The sequence below is a fragment of the Oryctolagus cuniculus genome, chromosome 7 (assembly GCF_051225735.1).
Source record: "Oryctolagus cuniculus isolate XC-2025 breed Fujian yellow rabbit chromosome 7, ASM5122573v1, whole genome shotgun sequence".
Taxonomy (NCBI): Eukaryota; Metazoa; Chordata; class Mammalia; order Lagomorpha; family Leporidae; genus Oryctolagus; species Oryctolagus cuniculus.
In genome coordinates this window covers 6,098,222-6,117,454 of record NC_142873.1, presented here as the reverse complement: position 1 = coordinate 6,117,454, position 19,233 = coordinate 6,098,222, and the positions used below count along the sequence as shown (strand labels likewise).

Below are 19,233 nucleotides of genomic sequence, written 5' to 3'. Positions count from 1 at the left end.
TTGTGTAAAGGCAGAAAGAAGGAAAACATTCTGAGAAGTGTTTTCTTGGGGAAGGTTACCTAAAACATCTTTCCTCAGAAAGTTACTTAAGGATCTTTTCCTGGAAATAAAGGTAGTAAATTCAGAGGCACAGTGGCACCAAATGCAAGCAGCAGCTAAGTGAAATCCCAAAAGGACAACTGTGCAGCGGTCTAAGGATGACTGGTCAAGGTTGGCAGAGCAGACAGAATAGGCCATAAAAGAGCACCAGAGAGACGCAAAACAGAAGTCTAAAAACACATTCTGCAAACTATCCAGAATGACAAAGCCTTGGACGGCAACTGAAAACATAAAGTAGAAGTAAAAGGAGGAAGGAGGAAAAGAAAGAAGGAATGAAACAGAGTCAATGGGTAGGGTAAGGAACCAAAATATTCGGAATAAATTGTCATCTGTCCTAACACGCATGGATTTTTCCCTCGTTACGATGCCCTCAATCATTCACTAGAACAACTATTTACATAGATTTTACATGGTATGAGGTGTCATAAATAATATAGAGATGATTAGTACAGAAGCATGGGGGTTATGCAAATGTCGCACCATTTTATAAAAGGACTTCCGCATTTGCAGATGTTGGTGTCCATCCGCAGGCAGGTCCCAGAGGAATTCTTTGAGGACTTGAAGGGACAAGTGTAACTGGTTTGACAGTGTTAGTAAAGTGACTGTATTGGAAGATTAGCAGGGTAAGGAGGTAGCACAAGAAAGTTAGTCTCAGCTCCACCAGAAGAGGTAGCCAGTGGGTCCTGTTTAAAGTGGATGAACTAAGCAATGTTAATATATTTGGGGATCTGGGGGTAAGGAGCAGAAAAGACAAGAGGAAGAATTGCATGTGGCTGCCTGTGGGGAATCACAGGTGAATGGGGCAGGAGCCAGTTGCTCTTCCTTAGACCTTTGGGTACAACTTGATAGCGTTCACCATGAGCATGTATGACTTTGATTTAAATATTTTTCAGTATCACAAAGTGTAGATATTGCATTTATATTACACAAAGCAGGCTTTGCACGTAGGGGTAAGAGAGTTGCTTATAAATGAAGGGATAAAACACTTCTTGGTCTACAGGCAGAATGGAGTGAGTTCCCATGACAACTCTGCATGGTGAGGAATGTGGCCAGCTGCAGGAGGCTCTGAGAAGGACCGACCAGTTCCCTGGAGGAGGGTCCCCTTCGTCTGGCAGTGGCTACTGCGACAAGCTAGCAAGACAAGCGGGAATGGGCCAAGCTTCTCCATCTCTCCCCAGGACCCCATGAGGCACTAACAGTGACTCACGGTAGTGAGTTTGGTGTCTGCCTAAGGTTATCAAAATCTAAAACACCAAGTCCAGACAGAATTTTCCTACACAAATATTATTGGTAAAGTGATCAGCATGGAGGCGTGTGTTCTGGTGTAGCAACAAAATATTTCTGGTAAAGTGATCAGCATGCGTTGTGGCATAGCAGGTAAAGTGGCTGCCTGCAACGTGGGCATCCCTTATGGATGTCTTTTTGAGTCCCGGCTGCTCCACTTTTGATCCAGCTCCCTGCTAAGGTGCCTAGGAAGACAGCAGAAGATGGCCCAAGTACTTGGGCCCCTGTACCCACATGGGAGACCCAGAAGAAGCTCCAGGCTCCTGGCTTCAGCCTGGTCCAGCCCTGGCGGTTGCAGCCATTTGGAGGGTGAACCAGTGGATGCGAGATTTGTGTGTGTGTGTGTCCCTCATTGTAACTCTGCCTTTCTAATAAATAGGTTTTTAAAACAAAAGTGATCAGCTCACCGTGCATTAAGTAAACAAAGGCTTCCCATCTGTCAGTTCTAAAATTGATAGTGATGACTAATATATACTGAAAATTAGTTGTGTAACTGAAAGCTTCAGAGTTACCATGTACTTGTACCTTATTTCATTTGAATTACAAAGCAACTCTAGGATACAGACAATGCAAAAATATTACTGCACACACACCCTTTTTAGAAAGTGATTTGTGTAAACTTGCCTACCTTGTTGGGTCGCAAGTTCTCTACAATCTTTGTCCCTTGATTCCAAATCTTACCACCTGCAACAACACTGGCTAGCCCATAAGTGTTAATTGACTCCAAAAGGACTGCCCATGCACAGGAATGGTGTTTGCTCCATGCAAAGGCAGGCATCCTGGTGCTGGATGGGAGCTGAGACCCAGCCCTCAGCCCTCAGCCCTCCCACCAACCACAGCCCTGTACTTTGTGCTCAGGTGAGCCTTTTCACAAACATAAGGTAACAGTTTATGGCCTGCCTCCCTCATTCTAATAACTCCAAACCCCACATCACTCCAAAATGATAATTGTTTTATTGGTTTCTTTCTTTCAGAACCAAAGACACATCAGATCCATTCTTTCATCAAAATAAACAGGAGCTAAGCCACTTAGTTGCCTGCTGCTGTTCTAAGCGCTGGGGAAGGAGTGGTTAACAGGACACACAAGGTCTCTGATTTCATGGAGTTGGTATTTCAGACATAGGAAATGCAGAGAAGCACAGGAATGCACAAGAAAAAAATATCACAAGTGGTAAGTGCTGTACAGGGAGTTAAAACTGACTGATGCAATAGTGATGGCGTAGCTGTTTCAAATTTTGGGATTGGGAAAGTCCTCCCCAGGAGGTGCCATTGAAGTGGAGAGTTGAGTGATGAGAGACAGAGCACCCAGGGAAGAGCTAAGAAAAGAGAATTCCAAGGAGATGGATGAGCCAGTGCAAAGCACTGGGCACAAAAGCCAACGTGATCTGTCAGTGGGAGGCATTGAACCAGAGTCCGAGCCTCCTGGGTTGGGGGCGTGGTGGGGAGGAGGAAGCTGGAGGGACAGGCAGGGGCCCCACTGCAGCAGAGTGAGCCAGTGAGGAGTTGAGATTTTATCCCAAGTGCAGTGAAGGAAATGACGGTGGAGGGGAATGACAGGATCGGACTGGCTCACTGCACATAGAATGGAACTGGATGAGCCAACAGTGGAGGAGGACTCCAGTCACCTCGGGAGGCTTGCGGTAGATGGACAGTCTGGTGTTCATGAAACTGCCGAAATGCTCAGACTGCACCAGGCCAGGGCAGACACGAGGCCTCTCTATGAATCTGCTACTTGACCCAGACCGTAAGACTACAGGAAAAAGAGTTGGGTAAGCTCAGGTTTGGTTTCTGTGAACGGGCAGCATGGTGTCTTCTCTGCACAGCTCCCTCGGCCTCCTCTGGTGGAGCAGGCTGTTCAGTGCACATGACACTGTGTACACCTGCCTGCTCCATGGATGGCGAGTTCCACGAGGCCGTCCTTTGCCTTAGTCACCTCTACATCCCTCATGACTTAACCCTACACCTGCTACTTCACGGAAGCCTAGAGATAGCTTAAAGGTGGCTAAGCATTGTATCTAGGGGCTGTGCAAGATCCCTCTTGGCTTCTGGAGCTGAAAGGGCAGACTGATGTTGGAACGGCAGACTCCGAGTGGGACGCCCCAACCCCCCGGTCCTTACCTCTTGGGCGAGTCAGGGTCAAAGCAGGTCTTGCGCACGTCCGCCACCTCCGGGTCGCAGCAGTCTCCATCGTCAAAGTCGTTCAGCATGTTGTTGCACTCCGCGTGGCAGAGCCCATCCCTGCGGTGCCAGGAGTAGCAGCGGCCCTGCAGGCGGCAGTCGCCCCCGTCGTAGCCCGTGAGCGGGTGCTCGCACTCGGGGTCGCAGTGGTCATTGCCAATCTTGCTTGGCTCACAGTTCACGAGCACGACCCGGTGGCGCAGGGTGGAGTTGCGGACCTGGTGGACGCTGAGCTGCCAGCTGATGTTGTAGCGGTTGAAGGCCTCGTTCAGCTCCTTGTGCTGCCGGAGGATCTGCTCCTCACTCACGGTGGGGTTCAGACCCTCGTCATCACAGATGTTCACCACCTGGTAGCGGATCGCCTTCTCTCCCCGGAGGGGCCGGTGCTGGTTATACTGGGAGATCAGTTCCACGTTGTCACAGGCCGTTTGCCCGCAGAGTGGAGGCTGCAATGGTGACAGAATCTCGGGCTCTGGCTCAGCACCCTGGAGCACCTCAAGCCGTGGGTATGCCCCATCCCTGAAGGGGACCCACTGTTCTTTCAGAAGATCGAAACTGGCTGTCAGGATCAGGGTGGTGGGCTCCTCCACCCCACTTGGGTGCTGAGGACCGTGCTGAAGGTGGCTCTGTGGGAGGGCGCTTGACCAGAGGACCAGTGTGCCCAGATGGCCACGAAAGTGGTGCCTGTCCTCAGAGCTATCCCCTCCCAGGAGCAGGGCGCGGCAGGATGCCATGAAAGGGCTGTTCAGGGGGCCGGTCTGCCCTGCGCTACCGGCCACCCGAGTGCCATCCACGTACAGGGCCATACGCCGTCCGTCGTAAGTGGCTGCCACGTGGGTCCACTTGTCTGGCTGGTAGCGGCTGTGGCCGGTGACAACGGTGGCTTTCTGCATGCGGTCCGTGCGGAGGGAGAAGAAGAAGCGAGCGTCTCGCCTTCCCTTGTCTCTCCCTGAGCGGATGCCCAGGGCCCAGCCCTTATCACTGGTGATGTGGGAGCAGTTATCAAACACACCTGGGAAGGAAGGTGGCACCGAGGGGAGAGATGCCAGACACAGAGGAAACGGAGAAAAGGAGAGGAAAACCCGTGTGAATAGCAAGGAAGTATGTTTTTAATGGGGAAAAAAACAGGTGCTGCCGATTCCCCCTCTGGGATGCCTGTCCATCAGGCCATTCTATCTGAAGAAACAATCTGATTGGAGACTCCTCCACCCAATTTAACATATTCTTGCATGTCTATGTAACCAGAACAGAAGCTAGGGAGCAGATACCTGATGCAAATGACCACCAGGCCCTGGCACATGTCCTCGGGTGCTCTTGGTGCCACAACGTGTGGAATCCACGTCTTCACCCACTGACCCCTGCCCCTTTAAATTTCCTGATACCCTGAGGACAGTCACAGACTTTGCAAATGAGAGAAATCTCGTATCACTCAGAAAGTCATCCTTTTCTACCTAACATAAAATGATGATTCTTATGGGGACAACAAGGAATTGGTGTATCAAGGAGTCTCATGGAGGAAGCTATACCATCCCAAATGTTGCTGCTAACTTGCTGTTCCCTCTGCACCTCTCCATGGACGAGGGAGTGGAACAGCCAGGTTTCCAACCAGCGCCTACATGGATGTTGGCACCACACCCACTGGCTAAACCCACTATGCCACAACACCGGCTCCTGGTGATAAATATTAAAAACACAATGGGGATATTCCAGTTTTGATTATTTGGGGCTTGTTGTTACAATGAAGTGTAATGGATCATCAGAAAGACTGCTTTATGAATGATTATATTGTGTGGGTTCTCCAAAAACAAGCTAAACCAAAGAGATCAATACTATGTTCCCTGATTCAAATTTTCTCTTTGGTTCACTTATTTTAATAAGCATTATTTAGCCTTAACCTATCCATCTGCTAACCTATGAATGAATGCACTACAATATACATTGTATATATACAATATACATTTCTGATAATATACATTATAGAAACATGGAGTTACGAATACATCAGGTATCTGCTGTTTTGCTGAAGTTTCATTTTATTTATTTGAACGGCAGAGTAACAGAAAGGGAAAGGGAGAGAGAGATATCGTCTATTTGCTGGTTAATTCCCCAAATGGCTGCACCAACCAGGATCCTGGAACTCTACCCAGGTCTCCCATGTGGGCAATAGAACCCCAACTGCTTGGGCCATTTTCTGCTGCCCTCCCAGGTGCACTAGCAGGAAGCAGGATTCAAAGTGGAGCAGTCATGGCTGGAAGCAGTGCTCCAAAGTGAGACGCTGACATGACAAGTGGCGGCTTAACCCACTGCACCACCCTGTTTGCTGGTTTTTAGCAGAACGAATTGAAGAAGCTATTTTATATCTGCTACATACACATAGGTATGTGTATGTTTTTGAGGATAAATTATTATTAGACTTGATATATAAATAACCATGGAATCAACGTGATTACTTTCCAGGCATCTAGTTACAATTTTGAGCACTTTAATTTACTGTTCTTAGAATTTCTATTATCAATAATATTCTTTTCACTTACCTGTCTCATAGGAAGCTATATTATTGATAGTGTATCTAAAATGATATTTCTAACTTCTTGAGACATATAGAATATAGAATTTTCTTATCACACTAGTTTTGTTCTGATTAATGACATTTAGCAATTATATCACAAAAGATTTATTATCCAAGGGCACTAAAATAATCTATTTTACTTGAGACGTGTAGCAAATACATAGAATGATGATTTTCTTAAACAATTACTGAAATAACAATTCTTTGCTCTTTAATTTATTAAGGTGTCCAAGCAGCACATGAGAAACCTCACTACACCCTGGGATCGCTGCATTTTACCCTCTGTGCTCCATCATTCATGTTGCATCTATACAGAAAGCAAACGGTTGCTGGAATACTGTCCCGTGCTCCTTCTAGAAAAAAAAGCAAATTTAGAAATCAGAACTCTCTAATGCACCCTCCCAACCCTAGCTGTGGATTACAATCACATGTGGAGCTTTCACGAGCACAAATGTTTGTGAAACCACATTGAGAACTGTGGATATCCCAATATCAAAAAAAAAAAAAAAAAAAATCCGGCTTCTCGCTTCTGCTCAGAGCAAGGAACTGCGGCATTTACTAACCGGGGAAGGTTAGTAATTGGGAAGGTTGTTATCAGCAGTGAGGGAAGCAGACAGCTCATCTGTAATTCTTGTAAACTACTCCTTTAAAATCATATCAGATCAGGCAGCTTGGGTATCTCTGAGGTCTTCACACAATAGCAGAGCAGACTAGCAGAATGAGGGGTAGTTAAAAGAAACAAGAACTCCCTATGAATAAGTGCACAAAATCAATTAGCTCACCCATGCACCTGTTCAGTAGAGTCCTGAAGCAATCCTAACTGCCAATCTCAGCAGTTGGTGCTAAGGATTCTGTAATGATTGAGTGATTATCTGGCATCCTGGGAAGTTCAGTATAATGTAGAAGATAAATCTAAGATAAATAACTGCAGCAAAATATGCTGACTGTAGAAGGTATTAAACCTATAGGAACAACCAAAGGGCCTTTTTACTAAAACATGACACAAAAGTTGTCTCCAGTTACGAAATATCAACTTCCCATCATTGCTCTGTCTTGTTAATAATTCAAAAGCCTAAAAACTGCCCTTCCAAGTCTACCGACATACTACAGCTACCTTGATTATTCTTGGATATCAAAGAATTCCAAGAGATAAGTTCAAATGTTGTCAGGTCAGAAGTCCTGCCACTCAGAGATACTGCCAAATTCCTTAGAACCTACACTTTGTAAAGGACCACTCGGCCGAGTCCTCTAAAATTGTCTTTTTCTGGTGACTCCCTTTGTCCTTCTCATTCATACATGACTTGAGCTCTCTAAATCAATCTTGTAGATACTCTCACTTAAGGGGTGAAGTCATTTGGTGAGCTAAGCAGAATTATTACCACCAGCCTCACTTTTGTAGGTGGAGAAATGGAGGCTCTAGGAGAACAGGTGTGCTAGAATCAGGATGTAGTGATCCTTACCACACCTGTGCTGGGGAAGACCCCATTACAGGGTGATGATAAGCCTGAGTCAGCCAGAAATGTCGGCCCCCAGTGAAGTCTACACTTATCTGCTATGTGTCCCCAGAAAAATTCACACACATTTCTGAGCCCCACGTTCCTCATCTGCAAGTTGTACCTGAGACATAAAATCTGTGCACCCCAGGTCAGCTTTCAGCATCCTTCAACCAGAAAATGAGACCACAGAACTACCTAGAATGATGGCTGTGATCATTAAGTAAAAACACATGTAAAAGATGGTAGGACAGTACCTGATGCACGTAAGACAGTCAACAACAGCTATGCTCAGGAGAAGGTATTTCATGAGATCTCAAAGGGAAAACAAAATAGATATAAAACTAGTGGAATGCAAGTAAAAGTTTAGCAAGCAGTCACAAGGAGAAGAAGGAGGGGGAGATTTATAATTTCTGTGGTGGAAATTACTCCCACAATATTCAGTTTCCGGTAACCAATATGATGTCACTAAACATGAGTTGGGAAGAGATGTGTACAGTGGACTCTAGTGGACCATGATAAGCTGGGTCCTGCACAGCAAAGACTAGAAAGGGAAGCAGACGCAGGCCGTCACCTTTCTCCTCTGCCCCTGACTATTCAAGTGCATGTGGTTACTTTGCTGATGATCCAACTTTTTGTAATTTAAAAGGGGCAACTATGTCTTCTCCCTGGGTTTGGCGCCTATCTGAGCACCCAGTGACCCATGTGGGCATTGGTTCGAGTCCTATCTATTCTGCTTCTGATCCAGATCCCTGCTATTGCACTTTGGAAAGAAGAAGATAGCCCAAGTCCTTGAGCCCCTGCCACTCAAGTGAGAGACCCAGATGAAGCTCCTGACTCCTGACTTCATCCTGGCTCAGCCCTGGCTGTTGCAGCCATTTGGGGAGTGAACCAGTGGATTGAAGATCTCTTTTTCTGCCTCTCCCTCTTGCTGTAACTCTGCCTTTCATGCAAAATAAATAAATCTGTTAAAAAATAGTTATAGAGTCATTAGGAGACTCGCCTTGCTTCTAAGTCTCACACTGCAAAGGCTGACGATACTAACACAGTCTCAGCCAACACAGCATAGTTGGTGAAACTCCGATCTGGTGCAACATTGTGATTTTGTAATCAGTTTGGATGTGCATGTGATATAAGCAGACATGTTATAACTGCTGTTGAACATCGTAGCTGGAAAGTCACAAACAACTCTTTAAGGGGGAGAATTTTTAATAACTACCCAATGGAGGGACCAGGTCACGAGTATGATTTATGAAATCACTCAATGCCTAAGTGAACCGTGATAGCCCATGGGTTAGAAAAATCAGATCAAATGATGCTAACTCAAAAGATGTGGATAGTGGTGAAGCCAAACCTTTGGACTACATCATCTTAAAACTCACGGAGAATTATTTTTTCAGCTCCTGCTTACAACTGTCTTTTCAATCTGTGTACTAATTTACAATGTTCAAACCTCACCTTGTATTTAAGCTGTGTTTTGACAAAAAGGAAATTAAGGGAATATATTTTGTTCATTATATTCCTGATCTTAACATCAAAAGTCATATTTAGAGACCATGAGGGCAATACATCCATGTGTGTTTTAAAAAATCATTTGTGGGCCAGCATCGTGGTATAGTGGGTAAAGCTGCCACCTGTGGTGCTCACATCCAAAATAGATGCCGTTCAAGTCTCAGCTGCTTCACTTCCAGTCCAGCTCCCTGCTAGTGGCCCGGGAAAAGCAATGGAAGATGGCCAAATGTCTGGACCCCTAGCACCCATGTAGGAGAAACAGATTAAACTTCTGACCCAGCCCGGGCTGTAGTGGCCATCTGGGGAGTGAACCAACGGATAGAAGATCTCTCCCTCTTTCCTTCCCTCCCTCTCTCCCTTCCTCCCTCTCTCCCTCTCTCCCTCTCTCTGCAACTCTTTCAAATAAATAAATCTTAAAAAAAATCGATAGCATCTAGTTCTCTACTATATTAGTAACTATCAGCATTTGGAATTAATAAAGCCAATTACGCTCAAGGAGAAAGTCCTTCACTGAAATTGGAATACAGCTTCCCAGAGCGATTGTGAAAATTCTAATAAAACAGTGAACATCATAGCTGGAAAGTCACAAACAACTCTTTAAGGGGGAGAATTTTTAATGTGTTAATGTAGAAGTAATCCTGTCTCTTTCCATTTCTTGAGTTCTTTCTTTGTACTCAGGAGATCGGCTGCTTATGCCAAGAAAGAACAGACTTAAACTACCTGTTATTGAATGTCTATTATGTTCCAGATGTGAGCTGACTTTTAATATCCTCCTTTACAGACCCCAGAACAAGACCAGAAAAGCTGCGCAAGGCATCCACCACTCTCTCGTCTAGCAGACAGGGCTCATAGCCAAGCCTGCTCAACCAAAAAGCCCATGCTCTTTCCACTACACTACAATGTTTCACCTACTTAAAAAAAATGGGTTGTTAGTTATTGTTTTGGAGCAAGAGGAATGACATGGGCTGGTGACCATGGCATTAAAAAATTTGCAGACTATTGTCTGAAGACAACTTGGATGTGACTTTCACAAAGCATTCAGATTCCCAGCCGCACCTGGAAACAGTTTGGAGGGGAGAACAGAATGACTGTCACAGTCGTTTATAGCTCCCTGTTGGCCGGAGCCTAAACTGACAAACTGCCTTGCTGCACGTTTGGTAAGAGGTCTGGGTGGCCCCCTCAGGATTGCTGTGACACATAATCCTCACGAGTGCCCTGAGGCAAATGGGGGCCTTGTCACCCTGAAGCCAGGACTGCGGGCCCAGACTGGAGCAGGTGGGAGGGAAGCTGTGTGGAGGGCATGCAACTGGAAACTGCCTGCCTGCCAGTGGCTGCCACTGCCATCGCCTCTTTTCCAGCTTCCCCATGAGGTGTGTACCTGGGAGAGGGGAATCTCACTTGACGAGACTCTAACGGAAGGCAGGGAAGCAACAGAGCTAGGAGCCACTGCTACTCGCTGGCTCTGGTAGGACTGCTCTGATGGGCACCCCTTCTCTGCTAGATCGCTCCCTCTCCCCCACTGGAGGCAGTGCAGTCCCTTGACCACTTGATAAGAGAGGAATTTACGCATCAACACCACCCCTGGCACCATCATAAGAAAAAATATCCTCAACCAAGGAGTTACAAGAGCCAGTAAAACAGGGAAGAAAAAAAATCAGAATTGTCAGGAATCCTCTTGTCCTTGGCATGTTTATTTTATGGTATTGACAAACGAGGGAAAGTGCCATCCTATATCCTTTTATCCTCAAAGCAGAGACGACCTAATTCAGGAACATTCTGCCAACTTATTCCAAGTGTTCAGATAAGTGGAAGAGCCAAGACTGCCCCCCTCTGAGAGCCGGTGCAGGCTCAGTGCTGGAAGGACACACTGAGGTTTCCTGCTCTCTGAGCTCCCCATTAACACTCTCAGCCGTAGTCGGTGACTTTCCTAACACCGACATTCCAGGCACAGTCATAGCTCCAGAACAACACCGTGTCTCTCCCTGTCTGCAGTACCTCCCTTCTATGCGTACTCCCTTCAGAAGAAACCTTGAAGCTTCAGTCTTCCCTGGTCACCCTCGTCAGCTTGCAGAGTTTGGAATCCAATCACGGAATCGAGAGTTCTCTGGTTGACAACAGTCTGTCTTAGACAACTTCTGAATTTCCCTCGGGGCCAAAAAAGATGTGTTTTAGTCCCTAAACAGCACCCATCTTGCTCCTGAAGTCAAACTGAGTCATGAGAGTCTTGATCTTAAGGAAGAGGATTTTCCGCCCATGCTCTTGGGTGGCGGCCTGATAACCCTGCAATCGCACCTGACCTAGAGGAGCGAGCCAGTGGGGCTACGAATCCTCCGTGCTGTGCAGCCACAGAGGTCTGACTTTCCCCGCAACGTTGGATGTGCTTTTTCCCCAGCCATCACATCATAAGCTGCTTCCTTCTGGATCCTGCACAGTTGGATTGTAGTACAAGTGATAAAATGTGCTCAGAGCTTTTCTCGGGTAAATCCCCGCCTACAGGGAACATTCATCCAAAGTCTCAACAAGGAGATGGTTTCAGAAGAAGCCAAGGTGGGAGAAGACGGAGACAATGTCCAGGAGAAACGCTGCTCTTGGCAGACACGCAGCCTTGGGAACCTCACTTCCAGGAAATCCCCGTGGCAGAGTTCTGCTCTGCACCTCTGGGAGTGAGACGCAAGAGGAAAAGGGCTGCTCCTCCAAGAAGCACCACCAGTTTCCAGGAAGGTGAGGCTGTGCTCAACAGAACGGAGGCCTCCTGCACCGTGTCATCAACCCTGGTAACTAAAAAAACATGCTATGTGGTGCAAGTCTGTTTTTAGTAGGAAAAGGAGGGGAAAAAAAAAAAAAAAACAGGGCCAGGTTAGGTCATGACCATAAATCAGCCCAATACAAGGTTCTCTCTCAGGATGTCCTGCCCTGACCACTTCAGACACATTCATGTCTGCAGCCTTCAGCAGAGCTATGCATCCAACACCTTGGCCCCCCAGAGAGTACAAAGGAATGAGAAGGAGCTAGAAGGAGTAGGAGCAAAGCCACCCATCAAAGAACAGGAAAGCTGGCAGAAGGCAGGACTGTGGGAGCGGGAAAGTGGGAGAAAGTGGGAAAAAAAGCAGCCCAGGGAAGCACTTCAGCTGTTCTAGATAACTTCTCTTAAGGCAGGATTCAGCTCAGCTTTTTTTATCTGTGAGTCCAAGCTTTTACAAATGAGAGCGCACAGTGGAGCAAATCTCCCGGAGACTGTCTGACCAGAGTCCTTCTGGAAACATGTCAACCTGTCCTTCCAGGCCCACTTTTCACTTCAGTCATGCTCTCTCCTGCAAAGATGAGAGAAACCAGGAGGGGAGAATCCCCTGCTCTCCACAGGCCACCCGTGTGTAGGCTGGGAGTCAGCACTGGGGGAGAGGAGAGATGGAACAGTGCCACAGGAGTCTCGGGAGTTTACAACCTCAGAGCCGGTGCCTCGAATGTGACACCCGGAGAAAGTGGTGAGCGTGGTTCCTGGCACAGTGTCAAGACACGTTAGCTAATCTTAGAGTTATTACTGTCCCTGACTTGAGTTTCTGTTGCTGATTGCAGGGAGCACAGGATGCTAACTCGAAACAGCCCCACCTGTATACCACCGAATAGCAACAGCACACGCCTGGAGCTCAGGCTGCAACCACGTACTGGCCTCCGGGAAGACAACTCCAGACCTCCACGACTCAGAGTGTACCGCGAACAACTCAGAAATCCTAAAAAAATGCGGATTTGGATTCAGCGGTTCTCAAGTGGCACCTGTTCGTCTGCCGCCCACCTGGCTCCCAGCCGCCGAACCCACTGTGAGCAGCAGAGCTCCAAGTCGGAGCAGACCAAGGTCTGGGTCTCTGAGGCCGGGCCGTTATCAGCGGTGAGTAAGGGGTTCATCTGGTGACATATGTACCACTAACTCCCACAGGTTAGTCTCCTCCACCCCTCCCTTCATCACATGGATGACAAACACATGTACACCCACACTCAGAGACACACACACACACCATAGACATGTGTTCCTGGTGACCATTTGCAACACTTCTCTCTGTTCACCTAACATCTGCACAATAGTATTAGGTGACAACATTAGAAAAAAGAAGTATGGGGTATAAAAATGTGAATGGTGAAACTCAAAACAGAGGACGTAAGAATGCAGTAAGTATCCAGGCTCAAACAAATGCAAATAAAGATAAGATAAAAATTTTGGTCCCTCAAATTGGCAACAAGGAAAAACTTAATTGTCTCTAAATTTGGTGACCTTGTGGAGAAAAAGGCACATTCATGCACTCTGGGGACAGAGGAAATTGGTAAACCACCTTGGAGAAACATTCGGCAATCATCTGCCAAAAACATCCACACCCTCTAACCATATAATATCACTTCTAGGAAATTAAGAAAACAATCTAGGAGGAATGTTCAGAAAGCTGAACAAGGATATTAACTATAATAGAAAAGCTGTACCGTCCACACAAACAATACAAGTGTACCCTTCCATTAAAAATATTACATTTTCATGGGCGCCAGGTTCTAGTCCCGGTTGCTCCTCTTCCAGTCCAGCTCTCTGCTGTGGCCCGGGAAGGCAGTGGAGGATGGCCCAAGTGCTCAGGCCCCTGCACCTGCATGGGAGACCAGGAGGAAACATCTGGCTCCTGGCTTCAGATCGGCACAGCGCCGGCCATAGCAGCCATTTAGGGGGTGAACCAATGGAAGGAAAACCTTTCTCTCTGTCTCTCTCTCTCTCTCACTGTCTATTACTCTACCTGTGAAATGAAAGAAAATATATTACATTTTGGGGGCTGGTGCTGTGTTGATGCCTGCAGTGCTGGCATGCCCTACGGGCAGTGATTCCTGATCCCTGTTCTAGTTGCTCCACTGATCCAGTTTCCTGATAACGGCCTAGAAAAGCAACGGAAGGTGGCCAAAATGTTTGGGGCCCTGTCACCCACATGGGAGACCCAGATGAAGCTCATGGCTCCTGGCTTCAACCTGGCCCAGTGCTGGCTACTGCAGCCATCTAGGGAATGGATCAGTGGATGGAAGACTTCTCTCTCCCTATCCCCCCTCCCCTCCCCCTCCCTCTCCCCTCCCCCTCCCTCTCCCCTCCCCCTCTTCCCCAGCCCCTAACTCTGACTTCCTGAGTAAGGACTATCTAAATTTCTGCAATAAGCAGCCTCTCAGAATCCGCTCTTCCATAAAATGGAACTAATGATGTTCCTACTTCATTTGAAGATTGAAAATACAGCTACAGGCAAAGCATAGCTGTAGAAAAACCTCAGAAAAAGTAAGTTCTTATTAATTATTGGCATATTTGTGTTGTTTACTTCTGTCTCTCCAGTGCCCAGAACAAAGACTAGTACATCTTAGATATGCAGTAAATATCTGTTGAACAAATTAATGAATTATGTACTGCATATAGGGCATTGGCATTAAAACCCGATGTACTCACTGAAATAGACGGCATAAGAAGACACCATTTAATGAGAGGGAACTAACTTGCCCTTACTGTCTGATAACAAACCAGACCCATTGAAGGCTTTTAAGTGGAGAAAGGTAGAACATGGGAAAGGGTGACCTCATCCAATTTTGTTAGAAAACTAGAATGATAATGATAATATAGGGATAAAGGTAAGTTAGTATGCAAATAGTAACTTGACCATTGCCAGTTCTATAGGGCCCCAAGGCTAAGTGAAGGAATTTCACACTGCTTATAAAGCCTAGACAGCCAAGAGCAGGGCCACTGGGAAGCCCACAGCTGTGAAGAGGCAGGTGCAGCTTACTACTGCCTGAAGCAAATTGGAGGCAGCCAGGAAGCTTCCTTATCTCCCAGCAAGAAGCACCTTAACTTTGCCTTTGAACATTCATCACCCACGTTATTATTTTGTTGCTGAAAAAGTGACCCAAAAAGTCCAGAGAGAGAAACCTGTATGGTCAACCTGGAGCTCTAAGCTGCCTTTCAGAGAGTGGCCTGTGACTCCAGGAACCTCTCCAGGATCTCTTGGGACAATCCAGCCCTGTTCCCCATATCCCCAGACTCTCCATGGCCTTGAAACAGACCCACTGATGACCAAAGGAAGCCAGCCAGCAGTCACCTGAGAACAGAAAGGGGGGCTGATATTATCATAGTCAAAAGAGCAGACTGTGGAGCCAGTACATCAGCCAAACGTAATAGCCCTACAAGTACCCGGAGTGATTTGAATGATGCTCAATGTCTCGTTTTCCTAACCCATGAAATAGAGATAATAATAGTACCTAATTTAGGAGAAAATTAAATTAATACATATTAAACAAATAAAGCATTGCTCTGCACATGATCATTATTCAACGGCATCATTCATTGGTAATGTCACCATTTTTATTTAACCGTATGTAACTCCTATAATTCCTATTGTGAGCTCCTGGTGAGATGGCAGTTCTGCCTTGTATTTCCCCATACCCCATGGAATCAAGGCCAGCATCTTGCCCACAAGAGGAATAAACAATATACTGATGGACTGAATCTACAAGAAGCAGTCAGCAGAGTGCCAGGGCATCCTCCCAGTTGACGGTGTATCCTGTGACACTAGGAACTCCACTTCTTTCTACACCAGTCACTCCCACAGGAGCAGCAGCTGCTGACCTATTCAACAAAGCTCTGCCCACAGTGTTCCATACAGAAGCATGATGGCTTCTCACTTACTCCCACGTTACCCCTATACATAAGGAAGAATCAAGAGCTGTCATCAGACTTGTCACCCACACTCTGAAATTCTTTGCCCCAATATCAACCACTAACTCAAGACCTTTGAGAAACTTTACATTATCTTTCCCTAAATTAATTAAAAACTCAAGTTGTAATGTTCCTTATGTCTACTCATCCTCATTTATTAAAAAAAAAAAAAGGAGGGATAGACAAAGTGCACATGCTCTCCTGGGTAATTTTAAACACATGGACTTTTTCTACAGGGTGATCATTTTCTTAATAACCTTTAAGAACAAGCAATATGGAGTTTCCTGTGCATTCAGAACACACTGCTGGACCTGCAACTGTGGAATTCCCTAACCAGCACATCCACTCCCAGTGGCTTTCATAAGGGACATCTACCATGTGAGGAGGTACGGAGTGGTGCTGCTGACCCCAACACAGGTGGAGAGCTGCCTGCAGCCTTCTCAGACTGTCAAGCTCATCTCTCGCCTTAACAAAACTGGAAAAGTATCTGCATAGAGTCCCAGTGGCACAACAGAAAGGATAGAGATCTGCAAACACAGAAGGCAAGTCATGCGAAAGCCAGGAAAGCAGTGGGAAGTCCCACAGGTCAGAAAGCTTGGAGTATTTTGAAATCCTTCATCCTGATAAGACAGTTGAGTCCCCAGCACCTGGGAGTCCTGGGAGAGACACAGTGGCACCAGAGCTGGAGGCCTCCACCCTTCTCCAGTCTCACCCCGTCTCATGCAGGTTCTTCTAAGAACTCTTTTATAACTCCCGCTAAGCAGCACCAGTACAGATTTCCTGCTTTCTCCTCTCCTCTGCAAAATACATAATCTCGAGATCTCCTTCAGAAATTTGCTGTGACATGTATTTTGCCAGGTACAGTTTACAGAATTGACGCTACCCTAAGACTAAGTGTCTAAATAGTGTTGACTATGTACTCAACAACCCAGGGACATCACAGGAGACAGTCTCAGCCAGCTTGGGGATCCTCTCAGGGTGGAAATAACTCCCAGTGTATCCGTCAGCTCAGGTTAGACGTCTGCATGTCAGATTTCCACGGAAGTCCGCAGCATTTGTATTCGTCCAGTGTGTCTTATGTTCGTTCCATGCCCAGCACTGCCAGTTGCTCACATAATAATACCTGCACATTTTTGCCTCAATCATGCAGTCACAAATAACCCAAGGAGAGCGACTGCTGTCTAGGAGGCAAAGGGTATTAGTGAGGCAGGCGAATCAGGGACCATACGAAGCAGAGGATTGTACTTGTCAGAACCTAAAGGCTCAGGGCACCTTGTCTCCCCCAGTCTCAACAAATGAGGGAAAGTGGAGGCCACAGAGCACGGTGTTCTCAGATTGAACCCAGGTGAGCCTTCAGGGTCCAGTGCTCCAGAAGGGTGCGTGATAAACCTCTGCCGTGACTTGAGGCCACCTGGCTCCCGAGTAAGAAAGGGAACGGACAAGGAAAATCAGGGATCGAATTCATTGAAATCTCAGGTTAAACGGGGGACTAAGGTCATCCTCACTTTTCCTTCTGTTATTGAAATTTTTCTTCAAATGTTTTCGTCTGCTTTCCAGGAAGAGATTCAACCAGAGGCAGCCTGGAAGACTCGAAATAACACCAAATTAGAAGCCAGGAAACTTGGATTGTGGTCGCAGCCTGTCCCCGTGTGACATCGGGAAAGTGCCTGTTCCTTGCCTTTCTGTCTGAGAGGCAGAGGCTGGGTGGAGTCGTCACCTGGCTGAGCTGCTTCCCCCACCCCAGTTGACACCTGGAATCTGGGTCTCCGGGCTCATTTTGAAGGGTGTTAAGGTCATCCTTCTAACAGCTTCTCCCTACCATGTACTCCCAGACTATAGCCCCAGAAAGTAGACAGAGCATGACACTGGAGCCAGACATTCAAGGCAAGGAGACCGCTCGTGCCCTGGAACAGAGCAGAAGACAGGAGGGTAAGGCCTCGGTGACTCAGGAATACAGTTCATGCTACAGAGTCAGGACGCACAAAGTTCCGTGAACACCAGGAATCAGGTTATTCTCTATTCATTCATCCAACCCATGTGTCCACTGCACTCCAGGCCTGGGTGCAAGCGTGAGATACAGGTCAGAGAGATCTAGAGAAGACCCCCAAAAGCCTGTAGGTGATCCGAAGGTGTCCACTGCTGGGCAGGAAAGTGGGAACTGGAGATGGCATTGGCTGGGGAGCAGGTGTAGCCTGGGGAGAGGCAGAACCAGGAAGAACCATGATGACAGAAGCAAGAGGAACAGCAAGGCAAGCAGCTGCCTCCCTCTTTCCTGCCCCGCTTTCAGCTTTGAACACACCAGGTGGCTGCGAAGTTCCCAGAAGTGCTGTGAGCAAAGGAAAGGCGGTGTGACCACTGCCCTGTGGGATGCTGGCGGCTCTGTGCACCCTGTCCAAATGCCTAGCAAGAATGCCACACCCAGGGAGGGACTTGTGCTGACACTACCTCCACCTTTGGGATCCCTGCCACGGGTGGCAATATGAGCATATTTTATTGTGCAATTATTTCAAAATATCGATGTGTCTCAAAAACAAAGAGCGTATAAAGTAGACCTCTGCTGTGGTGTTCATTGTGATCTGGTAAAAAGCTGGGATTTATTTAAAAATAGTTCTTAAAGAGCTACTTGGTGCTCACCACCCATCTGCTGAGTAAATGAACTAGTGAGTGAATGAATAAAACGCAGACTGAACCAGGAACTCCCTCTAGGCATCTTTGACATTGAAAACTTGTACACTCCAAAGAGGATTTTATAAAAACTCCTGAACTTGAAAGCACTAGAGAAGAAGCAAAGGCTGGAAGGATGTGGCACCAAGGATGCTCTGGGCCCCGTCCACATCTTCAGGGCGGGATTGACCTATCTCTAGTCATTCCCTCCACCTTCCTCCTCCCACCTGCAGGAGTCATGGGACAAATACACGAACAAAACCTCCATGAGAATGAGAAAGACAGTATGTGCTAACCAGCTGGAACAAGCAAACAGGATAGATTATTTTGGAAAGTTTAGAAATAATCATTGTTAAGTTATAAACTGTACTCTGTTTTTCTAGGATACTTGTTCTTGGTTAATATTTATCAAATATAGATACATTTGAAAGGCTGAGAAGGGGAAGTTGAAGAAGACTAAGACCTGCATCTTCTTGTTATGTTTGAGGAAACTTCAAACCTCTCACTCATCTTCTAAATCAATAGAACTTAAAGATGACCAGAACTTCCCATGCTTATTTCCAAACAGAATAATTCACATCACAATTTGTAAGACTGAATCTCGCCCTCCATTTACCCACTTATCTATTCATTCTCTTATCAAATATTTACTGGAAGAGTTTATTTGTTATTGGCAGACAAGGTACTAGCTGCTATGATTGGGACAATGAACCAGCCACAAC

General features: G+C 46.6%; 1 protein-coding gene across 2 annotated transcripts in view; it reads right to left on the bottom strand.

Annotated features, from left to right (window-relative positions):
* The window catches only part of PAPPA2 (pappalysin 2), a 280,635-nt gene that overhangs the window by 247,348 nt on the left and 14,054 nt on the right, over positions 1-19,233 (bottom strand). For both annotated transcript variants that reach the window (XM_051856951.3, XM_089299442.1), the window contains one exon: positions 3,502-4,573. In XM_051856951.3, coding sequence (XP_051712911.3) covers positions 3,502-4,573 — 1,072 coding nt within the window. The remainder of the gene's footprint in view (positions 1-3,501; positions 4,574-19,233) is intronic.